This window comes from Hemicordylus capensis, chromosome 1 (genome assembly GCF_027244095.1).
Source record: "Hemicordylus capensis ecotype Gifberg chromosome 1, rHemCap1.1.pri, whole genome shotgun sequence".
NCBI classification, from domain to species: Eukaryota; Metazoa; Chordata; class Lepidosauria; order Squamata; family Cordylidae; genus Hemicordylus; species Hemicordylus capensis.
In genome coordinates this window covers 25,204,403-25,230,817 of record NC_069657.1, presented here as the reverse complement: position 1 = coordinate 25,230,817, position 26,415 = coordinate 25,204,403, and the positions used below count along the sequence as shown (strand labels likewise).

At 44.0% G+C, this 26,415-nt stretch overlaps 1 protein-coding gene and 1 long non-coding RNA gene across 7 annotated transcripts; one reads left to right on the top strand and one right to left on the bottom strand.

The window, feature by feature from the left end:
- Positions 1 to 1,433: 1,433 nt before the first annotated feature.
- On the bottom strand, positions 1,434 to 22,395 carry SLC25A29 (solute carrier family 25 member 29). Of its 6 annotated transcripts, none has more exons than XM_053262387.1 (5): positions 21,974 to 22,386; positions 16,700 to 16,743; positions 13,660 to 13,694; positions 12,260 to 12,343; positions 1,434 to 5,374 (listed from the first exon to the last, which is right to left on the bottom strand). In XM_053262387.1, the coding sequence occupies exon 5, from the start codon at positions 5,339 to 5,341 to the stop codon at positions 4,616 to 4,618; it is 726 nt and encodes a 241-aa protein (XP_053118362.1). In that variant the 5' UTR covers positions 5,342 to 5,374; positions 12,260 to 12,343; positions 13,660 to 13,694; positions 16,700 to 16,743; positions 21,974 to 22,386; the 3' UTR covers positions 1,434 to 4,615. The 6 variants fall into 6 exon arrangements, with proteins under 6 accessions (XP_053118362.1, XP_053118372.1, XP_053118323.1 ...); XM_053262397.1 differs by lacking the exon at positions 21,974 to 22,386 and adding an exon at positions 21,492 to 21,718; XM_053262348.1 differs by lacking the exon at positions 13,660 to 13,694 and having other exon boundaries at positions 21,974 to 22,395.
- LOC128330096 (uncharacterized) lies at positions 22,281 to 24,513 on the top strand. Its single transcript, XR_008309953.1, has 2 exons — positions 22,281 to 22,613; positions 23,999 to 24,513. It is a non-coding gene; the product is annotated as an uncharacterized LOC128330096 (long non-coding RNA).
- Positions 24,514 to 26,415: the final 1,902 nt, after the last annotated feature.

Below are 26,415 nucleotides of genomic sequence, written 5' to 3'. Positions count from 1 at the left end.
CTGCCTTGGTATACTGAGGAGTTGCGGAGGTAGGCGACTGGAACTCAAGTGGAGGAGAACTTGGCTTGAATGTGACAAGATGTATCACAGGACTCATTTGAAGGCTTATGCGGTAGCAGTCCGTGCAGCAAAAAAGGGATTTTGGTCTGTGTGCACTGCATCTGCAGGTTCGCATCCCTGGATGAGGGATAACAAATTGAAACTGAATCCAAGCAAGATGGAGGTGCTCATTGTAGGGGCTCAGAATCGGGATGAGTTAGATCTTCCTGCGTTGGATGGGGTTGCACTCCCTCAGAAGGAGCAGGTATGCAGCTTGGGAGTCCTCCTGGACTCAGGCCTCACCCTGGTACCTCAGGTGGAGCTTATGGCCAGGAGTGCTTTCTATCAGCTTTGGCCATTCCTTGAAGAAGATGACCTCAAAACAGTGGTGCATCAGCTGGTAACCTCCAGGCTTGACTATTGCAATGTGCTCTACATGGACTGCCTCTATACATAGTTCAGAAACTTCAGTTAGTTCAAAATGCAGCAGCCAGATTGGTCTCCAGGGCAACTCGAAGAGACCATATTATGCCTGTTTTCAAATGGCTGCACTGGCTGCCAATATGTTTCTGGGCAAAATACAAAGTGTTGGTTATTACCTTTAAAGCCCTGAACGGCTTAGGTCTGAGTTATCTTAGAGACTATCTTCTTCAGTATGATCCCCACCCCACATTAAGGTCACCTGAGGAGGTCTGTCTTCAGCTGCCACGAACATGTCTGGTGGCAACTCAGAGGGCAGACCTTCTCTGTGGCTGCTCCTGGGCTGTGAAATGCATTCCGGCAGAAATCCATAATTTGTAATTCATTATTGGCCTTCCAGAGAGCCCTTAAGACCTATCTGTTTTGCCTGGCCTTCCAGGGTTTTAAAAACTGTTTTAGTTGTTTTAATAATGGTTTTATGTTTTTACAGTTTTTGATTTTAACAGTTAATTGATTTTAGCATTGTTTTTAATGTAAACTGCCCTGAGCCATTTTTGGAACGGCGGTATGGAAATCAAATAAATAAACAAACAGCATGGGCAAACACGAAGTGGTGACTGCATGGCTGCCCTCTTGAGCCAGCTCCTCTGCATTCATCTTGTTACTCTCTCCCTCCCTCAGACTCACTGATCGGCTGCAGTGAGTCTCCCTCAGTCTGGGGTGCAATTTTCAACATTTTATCAATGACTTAAATGAAGAGTTGCACACACCTTCCAGGCCTCAGTAATTTGTACTGGCTCCCCCACCCCTCGTTGGCCCTCGCCACAATGGCCAAATGCTCAGATTATGGGAGTTGTCGTTCAATAACACCTGGCATTATTGGATACTACCCTGCATGGCAGTGTGGGAATAACAGGTGTACTTTTGCTCCCTTTCAAGTGAATGATCAAATCGCTGGTCGTGTATCACCCAAGGATTTTATAAAAAGAAAATTTTATTTGTTCCATGTTTATGTACAATAGTTACAGATCACTGTACAAAAGGGAGTTGTCATTGCTCTGAATTGTTGTGCATAAAGAGCTTAAGTAAGTTTCACATTCAATTTGAATGTCCCTGCAAGTAGATGCCAAAACAACCAATGTACCTCCAAGGTATAGAAGCGACGGACCAGTTTTACAGGTTTCTCCAGCATGACGTTTGTTTCAATGGGGGAAAAAATGCTGTTAGCTTGATAGGTTTTTCATCAAAGAACTACTAACGGGCCCTGTTGCACAAAACTAACATACTCTGCCCCCTTCCTTGCCACCAACCATACATGAGCTGTACATGAGCCATACTTTGTTACTTTAACCGATATCCCTCACTTGGCTGATTTTTCCATTAGACTTCCTTCTCCATAACTGTACTGTATCTGATTTTCAACTGGACGGAAACCCACATTGCATATTTGGCAACAGTGGATTTCACCAGCGGACCACACCACCATTTTCTCTTTGGCTTACATTGTCTTAAGCATAGAGCAGCAGAAACAGGGGGGGTGGGGAGAAGTGTTTGAAGGCGTACATGGTAAAAAGTAGAAGTGGGTCCCACATTGCAGGGCATGCAAAAAAATGGCTCCTGAGCCTGAAATACATAGAGGAAATTCTTTCACCAAGGCAACATATGGGTTACTACTAAAGCTGCAACATTCAAAAGAATTAACATTTTAATCAATGCCGAAGGTGTTCCTGCTTAATCAAGCAACGGATTATTATTTTGATACAAGAAGCTAAAATTGCAGGTGACAAGTGCCATTTTAGAAGAGACATTTGTGTGAGAGCAAGGGAGGGAGGAATGCCTCTTCTCATGTGATGCCCACTGTCATTCATGTATGCAGTGTGCAGCATTTAAGCACAAAGTGCTCCCCCCTCCCAGAACGACTGTATTTACCTGAATAGAAGGATGACTCTGTATTTAAGATGATCCCCTTAAAAATACAGGTCAGGTTATACCTGTATTTACCCTAAAAGAAGAGAGCTCTGAATGTAAGGTGACCCCACCCTCCACTTCTAATATTAAATAACTTGGCGGGGGGGGGGGGGGGGGCTAGTCTTGGATTCAGGTAAATATGGTATTGCTTTTTGTATGCAGATTTACTGAAACCCAATTATCTTCTTTTTATTTAATATGATGACTGTCTCAGTTAATACAGATGATGACTGACTTACCAGTGTGTACATAGAATTGCTAGGGAAGCAGACTAACTGTGCTTTCCTACCAAGGGGTGAAAATCTTACCATACTTCCATGCCTGGTCAGAAATTCCAGCAACTGAGTCTTCTCTCTACTTGGCAGAAAGATACAGATGTCTGTCTTTCCAGGCAGTTATATGTACACCCTGGCAAATTATTACTTGGCCAACTGTAGTCTATTCACCCCAATACTAAAGCCCAACAGACAATCTAGTTAATATATGTTGATTGAAATACATTCTTGAGGTCAGCAGGGGCCAGATCAGCATATGCAGCAGCATTTCTGCTTAACAAGAGGTTGCTTAAAAATAGACTGAAAGTTTCCCAGAAACTTTCTTGGTCAACTACATTCCCAAACAGTACGGTAACCAAATACAGGCTGCAGAACCCTTAGGAGAAGGGGCTGCAGCTCAGAGCTTTGCATTCAGAAGGTACTAGGTTCAATCCCTGACATCTCCAGGTAGGCCAGGGAAGAACCCTATCTGAAATCCTAGCAAGCCACTACCTGTCAATGTACAGAATCATCAGATTGTGAGGCAGTTTTCTATGTTCAGTGTACTACTACACTCTCCCAACGACAATGCAGTTGAACTAATCCAAGTACATTTACATCCCTTGTTGTCTCATTATAGCCTGGTATAATTCATTTCTCAGCTGGTACACTGAGTCTTAGAGAAACACTGCACCCCATCCCACCACCACACACTCCTCCACTATTCCTTTCAAGATGTTCTCATTTTGAGCTATAATTATACACTTCTGGATGGAAAGTATCACTTTTAGCTTTCAACTTGCAAAAGGTAGCAAGTAGTGATGAAAATTTGTCCAGAGAGGAAAAGGAGAACTTCCCTGTATTCTTATGTGATTTTAAAATGCAATTCCATGCAATGGCATTAAAATAAAATTATAAAGGCAAAAAGCAAATGGCATCCATCTTTCTTTGCCTAAGTGCAATCCTATGCATGCCTACTCAGAAGCAAGCACCACTACACTCAGTAGAGCTTATGCTAGGTAAGTGTACTTGGTACTGCAATCTAAGGTTGCATTTGAATGAATACACACAGGTAGGATGCAGATGCTATGATACCAAGCACAGCAAAACTGAAAATATCAAAAAGGCAATAGCAGGAAAATATACGTATGGCTGAGAAACTTCTGAACTGATCAGCATAAAGAGAGGAAGCTTCATTGCAATATACAGTATTCAGAGTAAGAGGAGAAAGGGCATGGCTAATGACTAATGCATCATCACCACTTCTAGTAAAATGGCAAATGTTTAGCTTACATTGTTTACAGAACGTCTTAGCAAGAGTTGTCCCTGTTCAAACTGAGGGGAAATGCAGGTTAAAAAACAAAGTGTGGATTTTCCCACATTTAATGGGGCAAACAGGTCCAATAGAGAACACCCAATATATTCTGGTATACTCAGATTTTCCCCTGAGCAGAGCTCCAATGTGGGGAACAGGTACCTAGACTAGGTAAGGCGTGGCCAACCTGAGGCTCATCAGTGGTTGTTGGACTACAACTTCCATCATCCCCAGCAGCAATAAATTGCAGTTGGGGGATGATGGAAGTTATAGTCCTACAACATTAGACCGCACCTGGACTGGGGGTTTATAAGGTGGCAGCAGCTGGGCCACAATGCACTAGACATTGGTATATATTTGCAAATGAGTGTGAGTGTGTGTGTCTTTTTTTAAAAAAGTAGGTTTCTAAAAAAGGCAAGTCTGTTGATTGCCTGGAGTTCTACAAGATATACTCTAATAAGGCAAGACGCTGCTTATATAAAGGAGGGGGTGGAATCCTAAGTAACATTAAAAAGATGCTTTATACACAGTTTCTACATCCATATTTTTAAAAAAAATAAAAAAAAGACAAATTGCATCTCCAAGGTGTGACAGGTACATTCGATCTCCCTTTAAGAACCTAAAAGCTGGAGGGTTGCTGGATGGCTGCACCAGCCTCACATCCACTGAGGTCTCCTCTGATCTGCTTGTCTTCTGATCTCATATACATAAGGAACACCGTAACAGTGGCAAAGGTAGCCGCGTTAACAGGGAATGCCCGGAGCAGCGTAGACGTGAGACCTCGTGTGAACACCTGCCAGCCTTCGTCATGGTAGCTTTTCCGCACACAGTCCAGAATGCCCTTGTACCGCCTGGCACCGCCCACTCCGTCAGCCTGAAGGCGGGACTTGATCACGTCCACAGGGTAGGTAGAGAGCCAGGAAACAATCCCAGACATCCCACCTGCCAACAGCAGCTTGGGGATAATGTAACTGTCCTCTGCTTCGCACCCGAGGTACCTGGTGAGGCAGTCATAGGTCAGGAAGTAGAATCCAAAGCTAGGGGTCTCCCTCAGGAACGTGGACACCATGCCCCTGTTGATGCCCTTCAGGCCTTCCTTTCGGTAGACCTTGACCAAGCAGTCCAGGGAGTTTTTGTAGTTCTTGGACTTCAGCTTGTACTGCCCCGTACCTTGCAGCTGCATCCGCGTCTTAGCCAGCTCCATGGGGCAGCAGATCACACACTGAATGGCGCCTGCTGCTGAACCTGCAAGGAACTGGTTTAGTGGCGTGTCCTTCCCAAGTGCACGGAGAGCGTTCCCTTGAACGCCAAACACAAGGGCGTTAATGAAGGTAAGTCCCATCATAGGTGACCCGATACCTTTATAAAGTCCAGAAGCCTAGAGGAGAAAATAAGGGGGGGGGGAGGCATATTCTTTAGCTTTTTATAGTTTTCAGTTTTAATTCGAACCTAATCATGATTGTGGTTTTTAATCTGACTTTAAAAAAAAAAGAGTTAATTTTATTACTTTTATTGTATCTGTGTCTATCTTATTGTTGTGAGCTGCCCTGAGCACTAGTGCACTAGAGGGGTGGGGTATAAATATTTTAAATAAATGAATAATAAATAAATATGAACAACTAACAACAGTCTACCTTAAATTATATCTAAAATATCTACAAGCTTCTCTTTCAATCTATACAGCAGTGGATCGCAACCCAGGGTCCTCAAGTTGTTGCTGAACTACAACTCCCATCATCCCCAGCTGCAATTTATTGCTTCACTTCACTCCCTTCGGCCCTCTGAAGCTTTGCTTCAATGTTTCAGACTCTCCCTAAAAGTTATGTATACAGCCAAGGAGAGGGCAGACCACTCTCCTGCATCTCTGCTCCCAGTAGCATCGTCCATGGCTTGAATTTTGAAGTCCCTTTTCACTGCAGCCTCAAGACTACCATTCCCAGGAGCATCTGTACCATTCCCAGGGCTGCAGGGGAGTTAAAAGGGAAGAAGGCATGTTTTTAAATGTCCAAGCCATAGTAGATGTTGCCTGCTCCCTTACCACCTGGAGTGAAGCTACAGGAAAACAGTCTGTCCCCTGCCCCGCTGTCTGGTCCTCTAAGTACTTTTAGGGATGAGAGGGAGCAAAGTGAAGCTTTGGAAGACTGAAGTGTTCAGTCTGTTTTGCTAAGCTTTAGGTCTGCTTTGGCTCAAACCCAGTGGCGTAACTAGGGAAAACGGCGCCCAGGGCAAGCACTGAAATTGCGCCCCCCACCCCACCCCCACCCCCAACATACATCTGACTGACACACATGTTTCAGAAAACTTTTATTTTAAAAAATTTAAAAATTACAAAAATTACCAATATCATACATGTGGTCAAGCTCCTATCTACCACTTCAGATTTATTTTTTAAAACTATCCAAATTGTGGGGCTATCATTAATTTGTTTGGATAGCTCAGGTTAAAATGCTGGAAAACGACAAATTTCAGTATGCTGGGGCTCATGAAATCCCCAAATATTATGCGGAGTTGTACTTGGAAAAACTAAAAGAAGTGCCTGTCTAATTCTCTGCTATGCATTGTAGCATCACGATTACATAAGTTTTAAAAATAAATGGAGAATTTGACTTTTCCCAGATACTCTGAAAATAATTAAAGGATATGCAGAGTAAACTGTCACTGCTTGGAATATATTCTAGTATTTCAGAAAGACAGTAAAAATGAGAGAAAGAGCAAGAAACTCCCAGTGGGCCTTAATACTAAGGATTTCACATTGATTCAAAGACAAACTGACCATTAATAGCCATATTATTAAGACATCACATTTAACTCACTTATCACAAGAAGCAAAGTAAGAGCAAATGGATACAATCTTAGCTCATAAACTTCAGCTCAGTATTCACAAGCCCTTATTCTCTGTACATAGTGCCAATCTGAATATGGGTACAGTGACATATTATATTAATTTTTAAAAAAAATCACCTGTAGCCCCTTCGGGGGACATCTTAAAGGCTGTGGGGGGTCTGTAAAGTTTCCCCCTCCTCCCACTGGCCTCTAGGGCCTCACAGGCAACATTTGAGCATGTGCGGTGGTCATTTTTTAATATATATATATTTTTAAAAATGGCCACTGAAAAAAAAAAGGCCACTGTGCATGCTCAAATGGCCTCTGCGAGGCGTGGCATGCCCTAGGGCCTCACAGAGGCCATTTGAGCATGTCCAGTGGCCATTTTGTTTTTGGTGGCCATTTTTAAAAAATTATTTAATTTTAAGAAATTGCGCCCCCCATTCAAGTGGTGCCCGGGGCACGTGCCCCCCTTGCCCCCCCTATAGATACACCCCTGCTCAAACCAGATGGCTTTTTGATTTGGACCAAAGCAGGCCAAAGTTGAATAGCCCCCGAAACTTCTCACAGCCTTAATAAATATTAAGCAAAACCATCTTTCTTTTAAGTATGATGAAACCTTATATTCCTTCTAAATGTAATGAGCTGTCTTTGTATATGATTACTGCAGCCAGGATTTTATATGCTCACAAATGGTGTGTTTCTGAAGTCCCCTCTTTAAATGATTGGTTCTTGAAATTATGGGATTATGCCTCAATTTCCAAAGTTTCACCTTATATGAATTAAGTCTCAGCTGAGTCATTTATGTCAACTTGGGATCCCTTTATAAACTTTAATATCCAACAAGAACATCATTTGTTCCCATTGTTCAGATTTGATTTGTGAAGCTTTATGTATCCAGCTATGCAACCAAATGCTGATCAGGCAAAATCAAATGTTGATCATTGCTGCTGAACTTTCTTAGAACTGTTAATATATTTAGAATGTTTTCTTTTTAGTACTTGTTTAAAGAAATATTATGATACTGTATTATTTTTTCTTTTGTTTCAAAAAAAAATTCAATAAAATAAAATAAATATTAAGCAAGACCAAATGCCATCATCATCATCATCATCACTACTTCTCCCTGCTATGGCTATTCTACCAGCTGGGCCTGTACCCTTTTCTTTCATAGCAGACTATTTAAGGACCAAATATGCCTTTAAAAAAACCAGTGTGGAGGAAGGAAGTTCTAGGGGTTTTGTTTTTTATTGCATATTTTTGGTCTCGAAATTAAAACAGGGAAGTTAACAGAAGTAGAACCAATTTTGGGGTTGTGATAAAATATTATGGGATAAGGAGAACAGCAGCAACAAGGAAATATCATGGAATGGAAAGATTATTATTTTGAGTTTCCCCTCATATGTTTCCTGAAGGCATCCAAAGTTAATACTAAGTGAGTTTTTGGGGGATAGCGATGATTAAATTTTGTAAGTCACCCTGAATCCATGGAATAAATAAATCCACAGATTCTGTGGGAAATGCAAGACTTGGGCATCTCCACACAGACGACCCCTCTAACCTTCTCTGCAGCTCAGTTTTTCCCTCAGGCACAGTGGAATCCCATACATCAAAGAACATCATGCTGGAATGTTCCCTCAGAAGACACAGCAGTCACATCTTAAGAGTATTCACACCTTTTGGAAGCAGTTAATCCAGTTTTATGGAAATAGCTTCTTATACAGTATTTCTCAGCCCTGTTTTACAGACCAGCTGTGGAGACAAATACTTTTTCATTCTCCCAATTCTATTGTGGTAATGCAAGGGATCATTATGTAAGATTTCACACACACACACACACACACACACACACACACACACACACAGCCACCAATTTCTTGGGTAGGGGCAGGGGGAGATATTTTAAAAGGCAACAGGTTAGATTTAGTTAAACAAATGTAAGCAGTGCCTTGTGCCCTACTGAATTAGGCCTAAATATAAAGACTCCTTCAGAATCAACAAATAATTGCATGCTATATGCTAACTGGGCATAACTGAATTGTGTTGTTGCTCTGTTCATATGAACAAACAACTACTAAGTGCCTCTGTAAGGGCTAATTTGGAGCAAATGCCTTCACACACTTTATGCAACAGGAATTCTCTCCCCTCACCTAGAAATATCAAGTTCAGTAATATTCAGTGGAGCCACAGTGGCTACCAGTAGTCATTAAACATGTGCCAGCCCCCTTCAAGCTTATCAGTGTGTGTGCGCATGTAAACATGTCAGAGGTCATGTGAAGAGGCACTTTTTATCAGTCACCTCACAAACGTGGCCAGATGTTACAGGAAAATGTGGAGGTAGTCTTATTCTGTTTAATAGGTAAACAAATGAATAAACAGCTGGAAGTACAGGTAAATAGCCCTCTTTAAGGAAAGTACATATTATTTTCCTCTCACATTATTCAGAATGAAGTGATAGAATCCTGTCCTGTATCAGAAGATGGTGGGTGTCATATATTTGAATGCTCCCTCACAGAAGGTGTCCAACCACGGGCCTTCAGATCTTTTTGGCACAAGGCAGTATATAAACATAAATAAATAAGATGCTCCTTTCTTTTAGTAAACCAATACATTAGGAGAGAGCTACATCATATCTGCCTCTATAATGTGCTAAGTTCACTAGATTCAGGGAGGGTTTTTTTAAAATGAGGAAATGTTCAAAACATGACATCTCCCTTCAGTCTCAAGTAGTACAGTCCAGAATACCACTCATTAGCAATGAAGTGACAGAACTGTTCTAATCACCATTTCCCCTATGACAAGAAAAGAAATGAAAAGAAACAAGTTATATACCCCTGTTCACATGTTATGTTCAATGCTCATACAATCTGTAAATGTAAAGTGTGCCGTCAAGTCGATTTCGACTCCTGGCGCCCACAGAGCCCTATGGTTTTCTTTGGTAGAATACAGGAGGGGTTTACCATTGCCTCCTCCCATGCAGTATGAGATGATGCCTTTCAGCATCTTCCTATATCCTTCTCCGTTGCTGCCCTGAGGCTTTGGAATGCACTCCCTAGTGAAATAAGAGCCTCCCCATCTCTGACAACTTTTAAAAAGTCTTTAAAGACACATCTGTTCACCCAGGCTTTTAACTGATATTGTTTTGATTGTTTTAATGTTGTTTTTGGAATATTGTTTTAAAATTTTAAATTGTGTTTTAAATTTCTTGCTTTTAAATTTTTTGTTTTTAATTAATGTTTTACTTTTTAATCTTTGTAAACCACTCAGAGACATAGGTTTTGGGTGGTATAAAAATATTTTAAATAAATATATAATAAATAAATAAATATCGCTGCTGCCCAATATAGAACAAGCGGGGATTCGAACCAGCAACCTTCTACTTGTTAGTCAAGCATTTCCCCTGTGCACCACTTAAGGTGGTCACACAATCTGTACACAGTAGTTATTCACAAGTAATGCTGAATGCAGGTACAGCAGTACATTTATGTGAAAACTGAACTGCTAATCTCAGCATGGCTACATCTGACATTTGTAAGCTAGCATGTTAACATGGTAGCTTCCACTTAAGTATATCCAGGCATTCTTCTCTTAATCAAAGATGCAGTGATGCATCTGAGGGCCCCTTCTCTCATTAGTTCTGCAGTGCAATTCCCTCCTGTGTTTATGAGATCATGTGAGACACCACAGGTCCCATAGGAAGAGCCATGCTTTGGTTCCTCCCCACACATGCTGTCCCAGTTCCTGGGGCAGACAAAAATGGTGTGAAGGAGTCACAGAGGTCATTCACACAATCAAAAACTGTGTCCTACCCGGGTTTGGGAGCTGCGTGTGCTCCCAGTTCTTGGCTGTGTGGCAGCAAGGTAAGAGGAAAACCTGGGTAAACGTGATTGTGTGGAAGCAAGGTAGGAGGAAAAGGTTTTCCTCCTACCTTACTTCCACAAAATCACTTCTACCCAGGTTTTCCTCTTACCTTGCTTCCACATAACCAAAAATTGGGAGCACACACAGCTCCCAAACCCGGGTAGGACACAGTTTTTGATTGTGTGAATGACTTCACAGTCTGAGCTCCTCTCAGGTGGTCTGTGACTTCTGAAGTTACCTGAAAAGCTTGGGAAGGAGCTTGGCTAGTGCAGCCCTCATCCACCAGCACAAGATGGAATGAAGATTCCGATGTGCCATACCTGAAAGGTTTGGGGTTTTTTTTTGCCGTAACACAAACTGAAACAAAGTACACATCTGCAAATCTAACTCATTTTTATTTATCTTCAGAAATGTGGGGGAAAGGCCATTTTTATTTGTCCCAGAAGCTTTCCATCTCACATCTAGCAGAAGCTAATCCAGTTAAGTATGCACAAAACTTTCTGCACTCCACCCAAAGACTGTTACATACTTTAACCTGAGGCTTTTCCAAAGCCCAAACTTGTCTCCCCCTCCCACTCACCTGGCTTTGCTTACTGTCCAGCTGAAGAAAAGTCTTGGAAAACTCAAAAGCTTGCTTTCTACCATGACCATCCGGGGGGGGGGGCACCACCCAGATTGAGCCAATTCCCATTGAATTCAATGGGGTGCACTCCCAAGGAGGGGGATATTGGATTGCTGGCTTTGCCCAACCGCATGCCCACTGCCCCCCCGCAAATCCTGCAGAGACCCTTCCTTACTACTTTGTTTTGTTGGTCCTAATAAAGGGTATTGCCTTAACTTGGCTTTTGGGTCCTATTCAGGCTCGATTCAGGCTCCAAAGTTTTAATAATAAAATAAAAATAAATAAATAAATAAATAAAAATATTCAGGCTCCACACATTGCTGGTGTGGCAAGACAAGCTGAGCTCCCAAGGCATGGGGGGCAAAGCCCACTCAACAGCATCTTGCAGCCAGTCGTGAGAATGCAATGCAAGATGGCCAAAAGGGGGAAGGAACCTTAATGGCCACCACCAAGTGTGCAATCAGCCAGCAGGCCGACAAGAGTGGGGGTGAGGGGAGGACAAAGGAGGAAGACAATAGCATGCAAGCGCTCTCACAGGATCAGGATACACTCCTGTGGGAAACTGCAATTCACCTGTGCGATTCTACAAGATGCTTGGGGCTATTTATGAAGGGGAAAGAAGGCCCAGAGCAGAGATTCTCAACGTTGGGTCCTCAGATGTTATTGGACTTCAGCTCCCATAATCCCCAACCAAAGGCCACTGGGGCTGGGGATTATGGGAGTTGAAGTCCAATAACATCTGGGGACCCAACGCTGAGAATCCCTGGCCCAGAGGACGACGACAGAGGAAAAGCCGTGAGTGGGGCCACTGCCTTGAGTGCATGGTGGACCTCTAGAGGAGATGGCCAAGGGTAAGTGAAACCCGCTCCCCAGTCCACTGAGGCACTAGAGTGGGAATAGGAAGGAAGGCAGGAGATCCAAGCTGCAGCATGAGAGATCCATTCAATAATTACTCACCGATTCTTGCTTTATGATAGACTGAAAACAATGCACGGTCCCACGGTATAGGGGTTTCTCAACATTTTGAACTTGAAGACGTACCTAGAAAATGTAGTGAAAGTTTATTGAGATGGCAAATGAGCAGGTTGGATGATAGCCTGGGTACACATACTGTAGTTATGTGCACGCAGTCATGATACCACAATGCCACAGAAGGCAATTCAAGAGAACAGTCTCTGTTTTGGGAATCGCTCCGTTTTATACTAACATTTGTATGAATTGGGGGTCGTCATGAGGACTGAATTAAGATCTTAGGAAAGTGAAGCAAAACCCTTTTCTTTTGATCATTTCCCCTTAGTCAAAACATTTGCAGTGTATGCTGAACTATCTGCAGTTTCCATAGCAAAACTAATTTTCCTGAACTGTAAAGGGGTGACCAGAAACAATTTCTCATAAAGTAATGAATGTCCAAGTTCAGAAAATGCTAGTTCAGACTTAGAAATAGCCAGTTGTCTGGTTGCCTTTGGTCAGTCCAAATTGTTTCCAGGCAGTTATATGTGCAAAGTTATTGTTTTCTTTTTAGGCCACAAATGTCTTTTAAAAAGCTTTGTGTTACCTCTAATTTTACAAACCATTTAGTGTAAGAACTGTAGCCACAGGTTAAACAATATTAGACTGCAAGATTTCTAATATTCCTGCTTTGAGGAACTATTTGGAACTTACAGATTTTTAATCAATAGTGCTCTCTAACCAATATATGGCAGTATCTCAGACATGAAACAATCGTGGCTTGGAAACTTAAGAGCATCTGTAGCATTAAATTTTGCTAATTATTCTCCCCATTGTAATCTCCTTTTAAATTCTCATTAAGTTATATTAGTTTCTTTCTTTTCCTCTATCTATACTGCCAAATTGAGCAGCAATGAAACCTGTTGCCTCAAGTATTGGAAATCTGAATTCAAATACACCTGAGAGAGAATCCACAAACCAAGCAAACAGCAATACCTAAAATGCATTAATGTGGACATAGTAATGTTTCAATGGGGAAAATATATACAGTATATATCTACATAGCAGGCTCCCAATTTAAGGAGTGGCTGAAACAGAATGCACAATGCAAAAGGATTTGTTCCACAACATATGTAAAAACTTTAAGCGCAAAGGGGATAAATATGCACACTAGGAAATGAATTGCAAAACAAAATTAGGTTTTTTAAAATGCTCATAATTCAAAATAAACCTTGCACACCCCACTCCCTCCGTTTCAGAGCTCTAGAAATCTTAAACACTAAACAAAGGAGGGGGATACACTATATAAGGTTTCCTCGTATTTGTTGTTTATAAAATTTGAACTAATCATACATGTTTGAAGAAATGAAGACCGAGAGAAACAGAATGTTCACCTGGTCTATACTTACTAGGTAACTCTCCCGTGATGAGGCTTATCTGTCATCTACAACAAAGTAACACTTTTGCTGTTAATGAAGACAGCCCCTAGCTCAGAAAGTAAAGGTAGTTAAGCAACAAAGCAATTGTACATATTACATCAACAAACTGGGGAAAAGGAGTTGCCACTCGAAGATCTGGTTCAGATTCAGTTCAGCATCTTTCATGTCTACATGTCCCACCAGCCCCGTAAATCCCCCCAGACGTTGTTTAATCTGTTCAACTGCTGAAATGTTTCAAAGAGGAAATTAAGCTTTCCTTTGATTCTTGCATCCAAGAATTGTCTTTATTTTTTTTAAATGCAATTTGCATTTGATTTAAAACAACAACTAAAATGATCAATGCCATCAGCCATCCAGGATTTGCAAGAGTTATCACTTTAAATACAACAACAAGGACACATAAACTGGCCTTATACAGGGCTGTAATTCCCCATCAGTCTAATAGCTTACAAAAATGTTAATATAATGTTGCAATCCTATGCACACTTCCTGAAAGTAAGTCCCATTGTTGACAGGGAGACCTGCTTCCTAATACAACTTGCAAAGGATTGAGTTTAAGACTAGCCAAATTCAGACATTATGCTGTATGAGGGTACTGATGTCTGTACTCTCGTACATGTGTTTGTATGATTACTGTACCTGTGTTCATTTTAAAAGTGAACCTGGATACAGCCTCTTCAAATGCATGGTACAGATAGAAAGTGTGATAGGAAGTGTACTTCTGTACTTGCATTCAACACAGCATGTGAATGACCTGTGTACAGATCTGTACCTGTGTACAGTACACTCATAAGAGTGTTGAACAAAATGTGTGAATGAGCCTACTGTCATACGCAACTGGCGATTAAAACCAAAGCTCACCTATCATTAGTTGTGTCACTGTGGCTGCAACAGCTTAGTAACAAACTAAACGTTTAAGACAACTGATGAATATCTTTACTATTTTCATGAAGAAATCAACTGACACCTCCGCTCAGAAAATGTTTGCTTTGAAAGAATGCTCAGTGGGACTTTTGCCCAGGTAAGTGCGTTTTGACCCACGGCACCAAACTATGTTTTCATCCTGTTCATTCCATTGAACAGTAAACACAAAGCTTTCAGAATCTGGCCCTCATTCCAGGGATGTTGCTAGGTACTTAAAATATCTGGGGCCCAGGCCCACTGTCCCCTTTGGATAACTACACTCAATCATAGCCCCCCCCCCGGAATAATTATATAACTTTTTAAAAGCCTCCAATATTATAATACAGCACCTATGAAGGTGGAGAGCTGGTTTTGTGGTAGCAAGCATGACTTGTCCCCTTTGCTAAGCAGGGTCCACCCTGGTTACATTTGAATGGGAGACTACATCTGTGAACACTGTAAGATATTCCCCTTAGGGGGTAGTGTCACTCTTGGAAGAGAATTTGAGCTTCCAAATTCCCTCCCTGGCAGCATCTCCAAGATGGGGCTGAGAGAGAGTCCTGTCTGCAACCTTGGAGAAGCCGCTGCCAGTCTATGTAGACAATACTGAGCTAGATGAACCAATGGTCTGACTCGGTATAGGCCAGCTTCCTATGTGGAAGCAGTACAGAAGGGGCTAGGAGCCTCGTCCCATGCTCTGTGCAGGTGCCGCCACTGCTAACACTTCCTTTCTGGAAGAGGTCATGCAGGAGGGAGCTGGTGGATGAGATTCAGGGCTCTGAGCAATTCTTGGGGGCCTATGCCCCATGGGCCACTCCCTAATGATGCCCCTGCCTCATTCTACAAACAAAGGTTGTAGCATTAGGAATTTCCCCCACATACTTATTCTGGTCTGGGGTAATACGGAAAATAATTCAACTGAAATGGTTTCACAGCAAAGAACATTCCATGGCATGAAATGACATAAACATGCAGCTGCAAACCAGCCAGCCCTCTTATCCCATAAGATTTGTACCTAAGTACTGGATTCTTTAAGATATGAATAGTGACAGCTCACTTGCTCTCCAAGGAAGATACTTAAAGAGCTTGCTCTAACCCTCCGTTAAGCTGAAATTCTTGGATTTAGGCCATTTTCCAGAACTGTACTGTTAGGCATGCACATACATTCGGAAGCAAGCCCCATAGGGTTCAATGAGGTTTATTTATTTATTTATTCATTCATTCATTCGATTTCTATACCGCCCTTCCAAAAATTGCTCAGGGCGGTTTATACAGAGAAATGACAAATAAATAAGATGGATTAGTTTACTCCTAAATGTGTGCATACAATTGTAATCCAAATCAGCCTAGATCCATGCATTCCAGCTGTGCGTACAGTAGTCCATAGGTTACAGTAAATCCTGTGTTAAGACAGTGTTAAGCTCTTCCAAGGGCACCGATTTTAACAACTGTCTCTCTCCCTTTACCTCTCATAAAAAACAAACAACTATCAGTATAATCTATCATTGGCAGTCTAAACGTTCAACCAATATACAACAGTGTCTCAAACAAGAAAAAAAATGGTCATTTGAAAACTCACAACATCCTTTCTTGGGTGGGAAGAAGCACGTTAATCAGCAAGACTGTTTCATCATGCAGCAAACAGTCATCTGGGCAATATAATTAACAAATTAATGTGGGGTTTTTTCAAAAGGAAAAGAATTGCACCAAGCAACAATAATGCAGGATAATGAGGAGTGCAATTTTTTTTTTAAATTTAGTGCTGAAGAGCTGCATATTCCTAGCAAATAGATGTAGGGATATTTATTAGATGCTACTGGATAAAAAGTGTGGTTGAAGACCCAATCCTCAGAACATTTTAAAGGACCTCAGTAAGGGGACTATGTGATCGGGAACCCTGAATATTCTTTTTCTGTCGATAGTTTGACTTGAGTGTGGGATGCTTCGATGCTTCAACAGGACTGTAGATTTCTCTATACCAGGATTTGACCTATGAGGATTTTTATTTATAGGGTCTGAACGATCTCTGTATTTTTTTTCCATGAGGTCTAGTGGAATTTTTAGCCGAAATGTTTATCATAAGTAAGCCTGTGAAAAATCAACCCACCTTAACAGTATCAAATGGATGTCCTACCAACACACCGGCAGCACCTGAAATAAAGCAGAAAGCAGAATGAGAAAAGCTACCTGGTCCTGATATGGCTACTATTTATCTTTAATACAGGGTCAGCTGTTTGCTACATTATACAGTCCAGAATACAGAAAATATTGCTACATGTTTTCCTAGCCCTTTCCTAGCTCAGGGGAGCACACTTGGCCCATTCCCCATGTTACCTTGATAGCAACATGGTGAGGTGGATTAGGCTGAGAGACAGCGAGGCTGTCCTTAGGATCAGTCTAAACTGGGCTGGGAAAGCCAAGCCCGGACTTTGCTGATGGTAAGAATTGCCAGGAGCTGTGTGGCTTCTAGTGGCAGCAAACCCCACAAAGAAGTCACCCCCTTAAACAGGGTTAAGAGAACGAGTGCTCTCTTAGCCCTGGTTTGTTTGTTTGTTGTTTTTAATTGTCTGTCAGCCCCAGCTGCTTGCAGCCCCGGCTGGCATTGGGGGAACCTCATAATGCATGGTGCACTCACGCGGTGCATTGTGACCGTTCCGGATTGGGGGGGGGGCGATGCTTCCCAATCCTCAAACATCCATGCTGCCGGGTGCAGCCAACAATCATCTGGGCAGGCGATTCGCCCACCCAGCAAAGACAGAGGGGTCGTCTGCGGGCTGTACTGGTCAGTGACTGTAATAAAGATAGTGAATTAGACTGAATCGACTGTGGGGAGGTAAGTGCTACCAACCTTCCTCCCTGCTCTCCCTCGGGCCCTTTATCACTGACCGTGTGTGACTGGTCCATGATCTCATAGTGAGCTTCACCGCTGAGTAGGGATTTAAATCCAGATCTCCAGCTCTAGTCTGTCCAGCAGTCAAACCACTACACTGGCTCTCAAGTTACGTAGTTCACACCACAACATTTCTGCTCATAGGACTCATAGTGGGTGCTGACCTGAGGGGTCAGGTATTGGGAGTCAGGGATTTGGCAGGGGCATTGGACTAGCAGGCAAAGCAGAATTAGGAGTGGATGTGGAGGAATTTTGTTAAAACAAGAACCTCACCCCAGAGTCCTCTTACCCAAACCAATTAACCAGGTTTTAAGCTGCTGGTTTTTATTGCTGCAATATTATTCAGTTGCAATTATTGGGGATGGGGCTGTAGCTCAGGCCTGGACCCATCTGCTTTTGATCTAGGAGCCAGCCCAAGAATATAGGAGGCAGGCAATGGACACTTGACAAAATTACTTAGTGATGGACACTGTGGAGGGGGAGGGTAAGTGGGTTTTTCTTTATCCCTTTTACAATCACATGTAAAACAGAAATGACTAGGCTGCTTGGGACAGATTTTATTAGGCATTTCTACCTCTGAATAAGTAGAAGGTGCCCAAGTGATTAATCAACAAACTCTCCATCTTCTACCTGCTAGCAGGTTTGGCTCAAGGTAGGCAATTTGTTTCACATGGAAGGGGACACCCTCAAAACAGCAGGAATCAGAAAAACAGAATCACCAAAAATCTAACAAGGCACTGTAGAGCATGCAAAAGTCGCCATGCTAGGGAGAATGAGGCAGAGAACACCCAGTTGTCTTGCAGGTGGTATGATGTTCAGGCTGATGATCCAGGTGAGAGTAAATTTCCAAAGGAATATTGATTCATTTCATGTTGCACATCCGAAGGGTCTACTTTGTGCAAGGCAGGGCATATGCTACATTCTGTCAGCTGTCATCCCTGAGTCACGTGAGCAAAGATCACACACACTGCTCAACTCTAAAGAGGAAAACCTGTGTCTTCTACTAAAGGCTCGAACTCTAGTTAAACTGTGATAAACAAGCGGGATCTCAGCAAGTGGTTTTCATAGGAAGTGATGCAAGAACTTTTAAAACGGTCTGAACAAGACTTTCATGGCTGGATGTGGAATAGGTTTCTTTCCCTCCCAGTTGTACATTTTCATTTTGCTACTGAGTCTTCAGTCACAGAACAGAACAAGGTTAAAAATCTAAAAAATATTGTCAAATCCTAGCAAAGTTATTTATTTAAGGATGCAATTGTGTGCTGTCTTAATCTTATTAAAAATCATTTGGCAAGGTTTTAATCACACGTAAGTGGCTTACAGGCTGCAGATGGAGGAGTGAAGCACAGACTGTTCCACCGTAACACTGAACTATGCTTGTTAAATGGAAGTGAACACAGAGAAGTTAGCAACAAAAGGAAGGAAGCCTAGATAGGCTAAAGTAGCATATTCCCGCCAGCTGCTTGTTAGAAACTTCATTGCAGGGGAGCATCTTCGACCTGTATTATTGTATCAAAATCTAAAGCATGAGAAGAGCACACCTCCATGATTTTCTGAGACTTCAAAAAAACAAAGTTGGCAACTATGAAGAAGTCATAATCACATCACATTCCATCAATTCTTGAGAGGATCATAATACCCAGGCCACTTGCCAGCTACGATTTCCTCAGCCCTCTGGCGAGCAACAAACCCAGCACCACACAGATCTCCTCACCAGGGGTCTCATTTCCACTGTCATTTTTGAGAGGGTAAGAAAGAGCAGGAGTCTCTTCTGAGCAGGAGGAGATGGCTCCCACTGTTTCTTACCATTTCGATACAAATGGCAGAAGACTCGCTTCTCTCCTAACCCTCTGCTTGTGTACCAGAAAAGGATCTGAGGATTGGTGGCAACCACAAAGAATGGCCAGTTAGTCAGCCAAGCCTAAATCTGTAAAGGTAAAGGTAAAGTGTGCCGTCAAGTAGGTTGACTCCTGGCGACCAGAGAGCCATGTGGTTTTCTTTGGTAGAATACAAGAGGGGTTACCCATTGCCATCTCCTGAGCAGTATGAGATGATGACTTTCAGCATCTTCCTATATCGCTGCTGCCTGATATAGGTGTTTCCCATAGTCTGGGAAACACACCAGTGGGGATTCAAACCCCATAGTCTGGGAAACATACCAGCATGGATTCGAACTGGCAATCTTCTGCTTGTTAGTCAAGCATTTCCCCGCTGCATCACTTAAGGTGTAGATTCTTGATAATACCACACACCAACACCAGCAAACTGGTCAGGAATAACCAAGAACCCATCATTCTGCTTTTACAGTCGGCAGAACAAATTAGACTGATACTTTAAAGCAATGCCATGGCTGGGAATGGTCAAGACAGTAAGGAGGTTTAAAAAACAAACATTTATTTCTTTAAAATATGTATATCTTTCCTGCCCCTCCAGCACAATGCTGCTTGGGGCAGCTTACAAGAATAATCACAACAAAACAACACAGAATGGGGGGGGGGAATCCAATTTTAAAAAGCAGAAAGATAGAACTGGAATCCTAGTTAAAACCAAGTTTAATTTCCAAATGGGAGGAGCGGAAGTGTTCCCAACTATTATAAAAGGGCTTTGGTCCTCTCAGAGTGGACTGGGTTGGGTACACTCACTCCCGGGGCGTAACTATAATAGGGCAAGGGGAGACAGTTGTCTGGGGGCCCACTGCCTTGAGGGGGCCCCCAGAGGCAAGTCACATGACTGACTCCCCCAGCCGCGCACCCGCCCGGGCTTCCTTGAGTTGTATTCATCCTCCAAAATTGATGTGAGTGTTAAAACCTGGAGCTACCAGAACAGCATGTCTTTCTCTGGTACCATTAAATGACTTGCATCATCCACAATTTACAAAACCTTTTAAAAATTAATTTAGGATGACGTTCTATTGTGGCACATAGTTCATATATATTTTTTAAAAAATACTATGCTTTTTGTTACCACTATTCAGCCTCATTTAAGATTTCTTTACTTCATGTGCTGAGCTTCAGTGAGGGGGGCCCCATTTTAAAATCTTGTCTCTTGTCAACCTTGCTACGCCCCTGCTCACTCCTCTCATCTCTCTACCAGAAAAAGGTGCAGGTGGGTTGGGCTGCAGCCATGGAAGCAAAGGCAGCCTGGCTGTCTCTCCTACAAACTGGCAGAGATCCATTTGGATTTCATTTATTAACTAGCATTAAGATTATTTATATACCAACTTTTCAACAGAAAAAAAGTTCTCAAAGCGGTTAACATAGAAAAAGGAATTACACAGAAAAAGGAAAGGTTCCCTGTCCTAAAAGGGCTCACAGTTTAAAAAAGAAACACAAGGGAGTCACCTGCAACAGTCACAGGAAAGACCCTGTGCTGGGCTCGGATAGAGACAGCTGCTCTCCTCCAGCTGCATATAAAAGAGAGCCGCCAAAAAGTGCCTCTTTGCGCAATTGGCAGAGGTGCAGTCAGGGCTCTTCCCCCAGAGGAAGTGTGGTGACCTGTACTTCTCTACACATTTCAGCAAATGGATGCTCACCACCACTACTTCCCTACACAAAGCAGCCATGCAATAAGGGCCAATCCATCGTGAGAGGGACAATGTTAAAGCGCGTGTGCATGCCTAAGGAATTCCTTGGAACGGGAGTTACGTTTTTTAGAAGGCGTCTCTTGCCTGGAACTCACACTCTCGGTCCCACAAGTTCACACTCAGTGGAAAGAGAAAGGCACTTTGCACGCGCTCAAAGAGGCACCTTCTGAACCTAGCATTTGGTGACACAGCTTTAGAGATCAAGACCTGGCTGGCTCCAATGCATCTCTATCAATTTAAGTGTGCCAAACCTAACAGGTTGAGAGGTAACCTACATAGGAGGGCTCTGCCTTTTTGCCGATACAGGCAGCCGCTTGGTTCTTGCACTGCAATGCACCGTGCATAGCTGCAACGAGTGGCGGAACAATACGTTTCCGGGAGGAATAATAAAAAAAGGAGAACGCCGATTCCTGAGCGCTGACTCACCGACACTGCCGTATCAACGCATTGCAGGCGCGGACTAGGCTCATCGCGAGCAAGCACAATGTCCCCCTCGGGCTGCAGGGACAATGGGGGCGGCGGAGCAACAGGGACGCGATGCTTGTTGCAGACGATCCAGTTAAGAGGGGCGCGCAGGGGTGGGCAGGGCGAGCGACACAGTCGCCCCTCGCGTCGGGTCTTTCGCTTGTACCTCTTCTTCCCCCACCCTGCACCGAACCCTTCCCCCACAATCCATGCAACGCGCCCCCGCCCCCTCGTGGGCGGGCGGGCCGGCGGGCGAGAAGCGCATCCCTCGCTGCAGTGCGCCAAGCCACGCATGCACAGACTCGCCAAAAAGCACAGGCTGGGGATCTGCGCTGCTGCCCGGGCTCCCTTATGTAAACGGGTCAGGCTAGCGAGGATGTCTCCAGGCAGCCCTTGTTCTCCGGTAGCCTGAAGGCACGGAAGCTCCCCCACCCCACCCTTACCTCCTAGGCATCCTGCTAGGAAATCCATCGCCATGGCGGTCTTCAGAGCGCGCCTTCAAATCTAAAAAGCCTTTCCGCGCGTCCTCTCCAAGCGGCTGGGGCGGGGAGGGGGAGGCACCTAACCACCAAATATGCAGCTGCTCCCGGCAGCCTGCGTTGTGAGCAGCTCCTTTTGGTTTAGAGGAAGGGCTCCGTTCCCTCTGATCGGGGAAGATCGCCGGCAACCGACTGGCCCTGCGCTTCCCTTCCCGTTTGCTTTCCTTCCTTGGCGTTGCGCTCTTGCCTGCGAACTACCCAGCCAGCCCGCTGAGCCTTCCAAGCCGGCGCGAGCTTTACTAACTGGTTGCCAAACCCGATCTAAGCCTTTCTATTTCTGACGCCAGCGAGAGGAGGGGGAGACCGAGCCTTATGGGGAAAAGGAAGCCTCCAATGGGAGGCCGCTTACACGACAACACCCCTCCAGTGCAGCCCTCCGCCCGGCCCGCTCATTGGCTGCCGCGCTGGGGTGGCTTCTGGGGATAGGAAGCCAGTGGCTGGAAGCCTCGCGGTGGGAAAGGAGGAGAGCGCGGGCCGAGGAGGCGCCGGGAGCTCCGCCCGCCAGACGGAGCACACAAGTGGCTGCCTTGTGTTGGTGTCTCCCGTAAGGCCGGGCGGTGGAAGGGCTGGGAGGTTGCCTCAGGGGAAGTGCCTCTCCCGGCTCTGCACGGGGAGGAAGGAGGGCAGCATGTGTGTGGCGCGGTTGCGCAGGCCCGAGGAAGTTGCTCAAACGCGGAACGTTTGCCCTGGCGAGAGAAGGTCACTTCCCTTGAACTGCTTGCACTGCAGCCAGGGGAGTTTTATCAGGGCCGGACTGAAGGGCGAAAGAAAACGGGCCTGGCAGAGGGACAGCTAAGCCACCGTTTCTGTCTGCGGATGCCCCAGGGAGCTCCCAAGCGGGACACAATAAGGAGCCCACTAACAGCCGCGCTCTGATATTTAAACCCGCCCCCCATGCTGTCTCGGAAGGTGGCTGTGATAAGATGAAGGCATATTCTACTACTACTACTACTACTACTACTTCAGATATTTATATACCGCTCTTCAACCAAAGTTCTCCAAGCGGTTTACATAGAAAAAACAAACACATAAATAAGATGGTCCCCTGACCCCAAAGGTCTCACAACCTAAAAAGAAACATAAGGTAAACACCAGCGACAGCCACTGGAGGGATGCTGTACTGGGGTTGGATAGGGCCAGTTGCTCTCCCTGTGCTAAATATAAGAGAATCACCACTTTAACAGGTGTCACTTTGCTCAGTTAGCAGGGGCTTCTGCATGTAAATATTCTAGGTGGGACCCCCTTCATTAGCTCAGGCTTTCTCTTCTGTCTTTTTTTTTTTTTTTTTAATATTTCTACAGACCATGCTTTCTCATGTGCTGTCATTCGTCTGGAACAGGGATGCACAACTTCGGTCCTTTAGCTGTGATTGGACTACAGCTCCCATCATTCCTGCTTATTGGCCACTGTGGCTGGGGATGAAGGGGGTTGTAGGAAGGCTGAACTTCTACATCCCTGGTCTAGAACACAGGATTTTTGAACTTGGGTCTTCAGATGTAGGACTACGACTCCCATCATCCCCTTTGTATCTGGTTTACATGCAGAAGGTCCCAGGTTCAGTCCCTGGCTTTTGCAGGTAGGGCTGGGAACAACTCCTGCCTGAACTCTTGGAGAACTGCCAGTGAGTATAGACAGTGCTGTGCTAGACCAATGGTCTGACTCGGTATACGGCAGTTTCCTTTGTTCCCTGCTCTAAAACATAGGCCCAAATGCATGGTGTTAATTCATCGAGTTATCAAAGCATGTAAAAATGCTGAATGCACAAAAATAATAATTTTTAAAATGCTGCAGAATTTGGGGTTGGGGAGGGAAAGGAGATTAATATGAGGAAATGCCGGCATTATTGGAGATATTTGCATGCAATATGAGAGAGAAAGAATCCAATCCCTATGTGCTCACAATATTGTTTGTTTGCTTCCATCCTTCTAGGAACTGAGGCACTGCTTACCTTTTTTGTGATTTTAAAAAACACACATACCCTGCTGCCATGTTCCGAGCAGAGGGGAGATTTTCAGGATGCCATGTGGTGGCATAAGGGTAACCTTTCACATTAATGCTCTCCATGTAGTTCAACTACAGCAAGGACTGGAGCCCTGTTGTGCAAACTCTACACTGTAGAGCATGTAACATGATTAATCCTGATCTGAGTTTTTCAAGCCTTTTTGGACAATCTGGTCTTCAACCCCTCTGCTTGAGGGAGAGCAGGCTGTGGATGCCAATACTTCCATATTGCTACTTGTGAAAGCACAAAAAACCTTTGCAGCCCTGGGTGGTTCATGGCACAATAATCTGGAAAATTTGGGAATTCGAGAGGGGAGGAGTGCAGCATCCTTTGAACTCAAGGTGGAAAAAAAAGTGAGGCTCTGCTGGTACTACAGAGAGATGTCCCCTGTAAGAAGTTTCTTTGAGTTGTAAAACAATAAATCCATCATGGTCCAAACAGAGTGAAGAGCTAATATGTTTCATTTCACTAGCCATTTGGTGTGAATGTGAAACTTACAATTGAAGCTGGGAGTGGGTGTGTTTTCAAAGAAGTCCAAAATTCTATTAGATCTTGTGATGGGATTCTGAGCCCAGTTCAGGGGTGCTCCCCTGGCATTTGGATTATTTTGCAGCTCTTTTCCTGAAGGCAGTAAAACCAGTCCCTCATCTCTCTGTGCTTTCCTACCCAGCTAGGTCAAGGTGAATATACATTTATTTCTGTTTGACTCTCCATCCATCCTTTTAATCCACCTTTCCTTTCAGAAGCCCCAGGGGCTTCCTTTCCCTTCTCTCCTTTGAATACCTTTGTCCCTTTCTCCTTTCAGTCCCTTCACCCTTCCCTCCTTTCTTTTCTCTTTATTCCTCTTACAGAGGTCCTTCCTCCTTCCCTACCTCCACTATTCCTTAAATTTTTCATGCATAATGCCATAAATCCTTCTGTCAACACAACCTTCTCTTCCTTCCCTTGGATTCTTTGTGTATGTCACCTTCTTCCCCCTCCTCCTCTTCTTCTTGTCCATTTTAGTGTTGGCATTTTTGCAGTCTCCTAAGTCTTGACTACTGTCAGGAAGATGGGAAGATTAAATATTTTTCTCTCCCCCTCCCCTGCCCCACCAGTCTTGGGTTGGGAGGGCACTATATCACCCCTTGTTGTTCTCCTTGGCCAGAAAGAAAAAACATTCTAGCTTTGCTTTTTTGTTTTTTCTGGAATACAGTGGGATCCCCTGGTTCACGCACACAGCCCCTTTCCCACAAATGCTTGTGTGTGTCTTCTAACTCTGCTCCAAAAGCACCAGTTTTGGCTAGAGAGAGCTCAGCTCTAAGTTGTCACCAACCTAATTGTTCTCTTGGGAGATCCAGAAATTTCAACAGGATCCCGAACTGACTGTTCAGGAAGGACAAAAGAGTGTGATTGTGGTGCTTGGTTGGGAGATCCTTTGCTGGAGATCTTCCTGGAGTATGGTGGATCTGTTTATCTGAATTGCCCTTCTTCCCAGTGGTTAAATTAAGGCTGCATAAATTCTGGGTGTTTGTGGGTGTTTATTCCTTTGTGTCCTGTCATAAAAGCACAGTTAGGATCAGTCTGTGTATGTGCCTCTGGGTGTTTCTTCAGATTGCATAACTAGTTCTAAAAGTCCTCCTGCCATCCAGTCTTCACTCAGTGTTCCTGGTTGGCTGCTGCCTTGACTATTTAAATCAGGAGTTTTTAACCTTGTTGCACCTAAGGACCCCGCCAGGCTATGAAGGAAGTGCCCATGAGCCCCCACCTTGTTTATGATTCTATAAAATATAATTTTATAATTAAAATTCAGGAGAAATATCTAGCTATAAGTGATGTTTGACAATAAGTGATGTTTTGGGGAGCTAACTTTATATATTTAATTTTTCATGGACCTCCTAGACCTACTCCAGGGATCCCCAGGGGTTAAGAACCCCTGGCCTATATCTAAATTTGAGGTTATGCTGACGATGGGTGGGTTCGTTTGTTAATGTTTCAGTCAGATGCATAGCTGGGGAAAGAGTAGGGCTCTTGTTCGCCCCTCTCCCCTGTGGCCTCTCACGTGCACTGTGCTGTGCTTCCAGCATGTGAGGTCATGCAGGGGGTATGGTCAGCACTCAGAAGGGCCTAATGGCCCTAGGGCAGCCAAAAAGGAAGCAGCTGGGTGTTTTCTTTGTTCTATCCTTCATTCCAGGCGAGGGAGAGACTGACGAAAATAGCCAGGGGCCAGCCTGGTGGCTCTTGGGAGCTGGGTGGCTTGGGTTCTTTGAACCCATCTGCCCAATTATAGCTCTGCTCCTGGTTTCAGTTGACATTTCACCATTACTGTTGGGAGCATTTTCTGTCATATGTTTATCACCTGCTA

Coding starts and splice junctions, on each gene's coding strand:
- SLC25A29 (XM_053262348.1), bottom strand. CDS start 22,007: ATGGCGATGGATTTCCTAGCAGGATGCCTAGGAG. Junction 16,744..21,973: donor CCTAGCAGGATGCCTAGGAG/GTAAGGGTGGGG, acceptor GCTTTATTTCAG/GTGCTGCCGGTGTGTTGGTA. Junction 12,344..16,699: donor ATCCATTTGATACTGTTAAG/GTGGGTTGATTT, acceptor TACATTTTCTAG/GTACGTCTTCAAGTTCAAAA.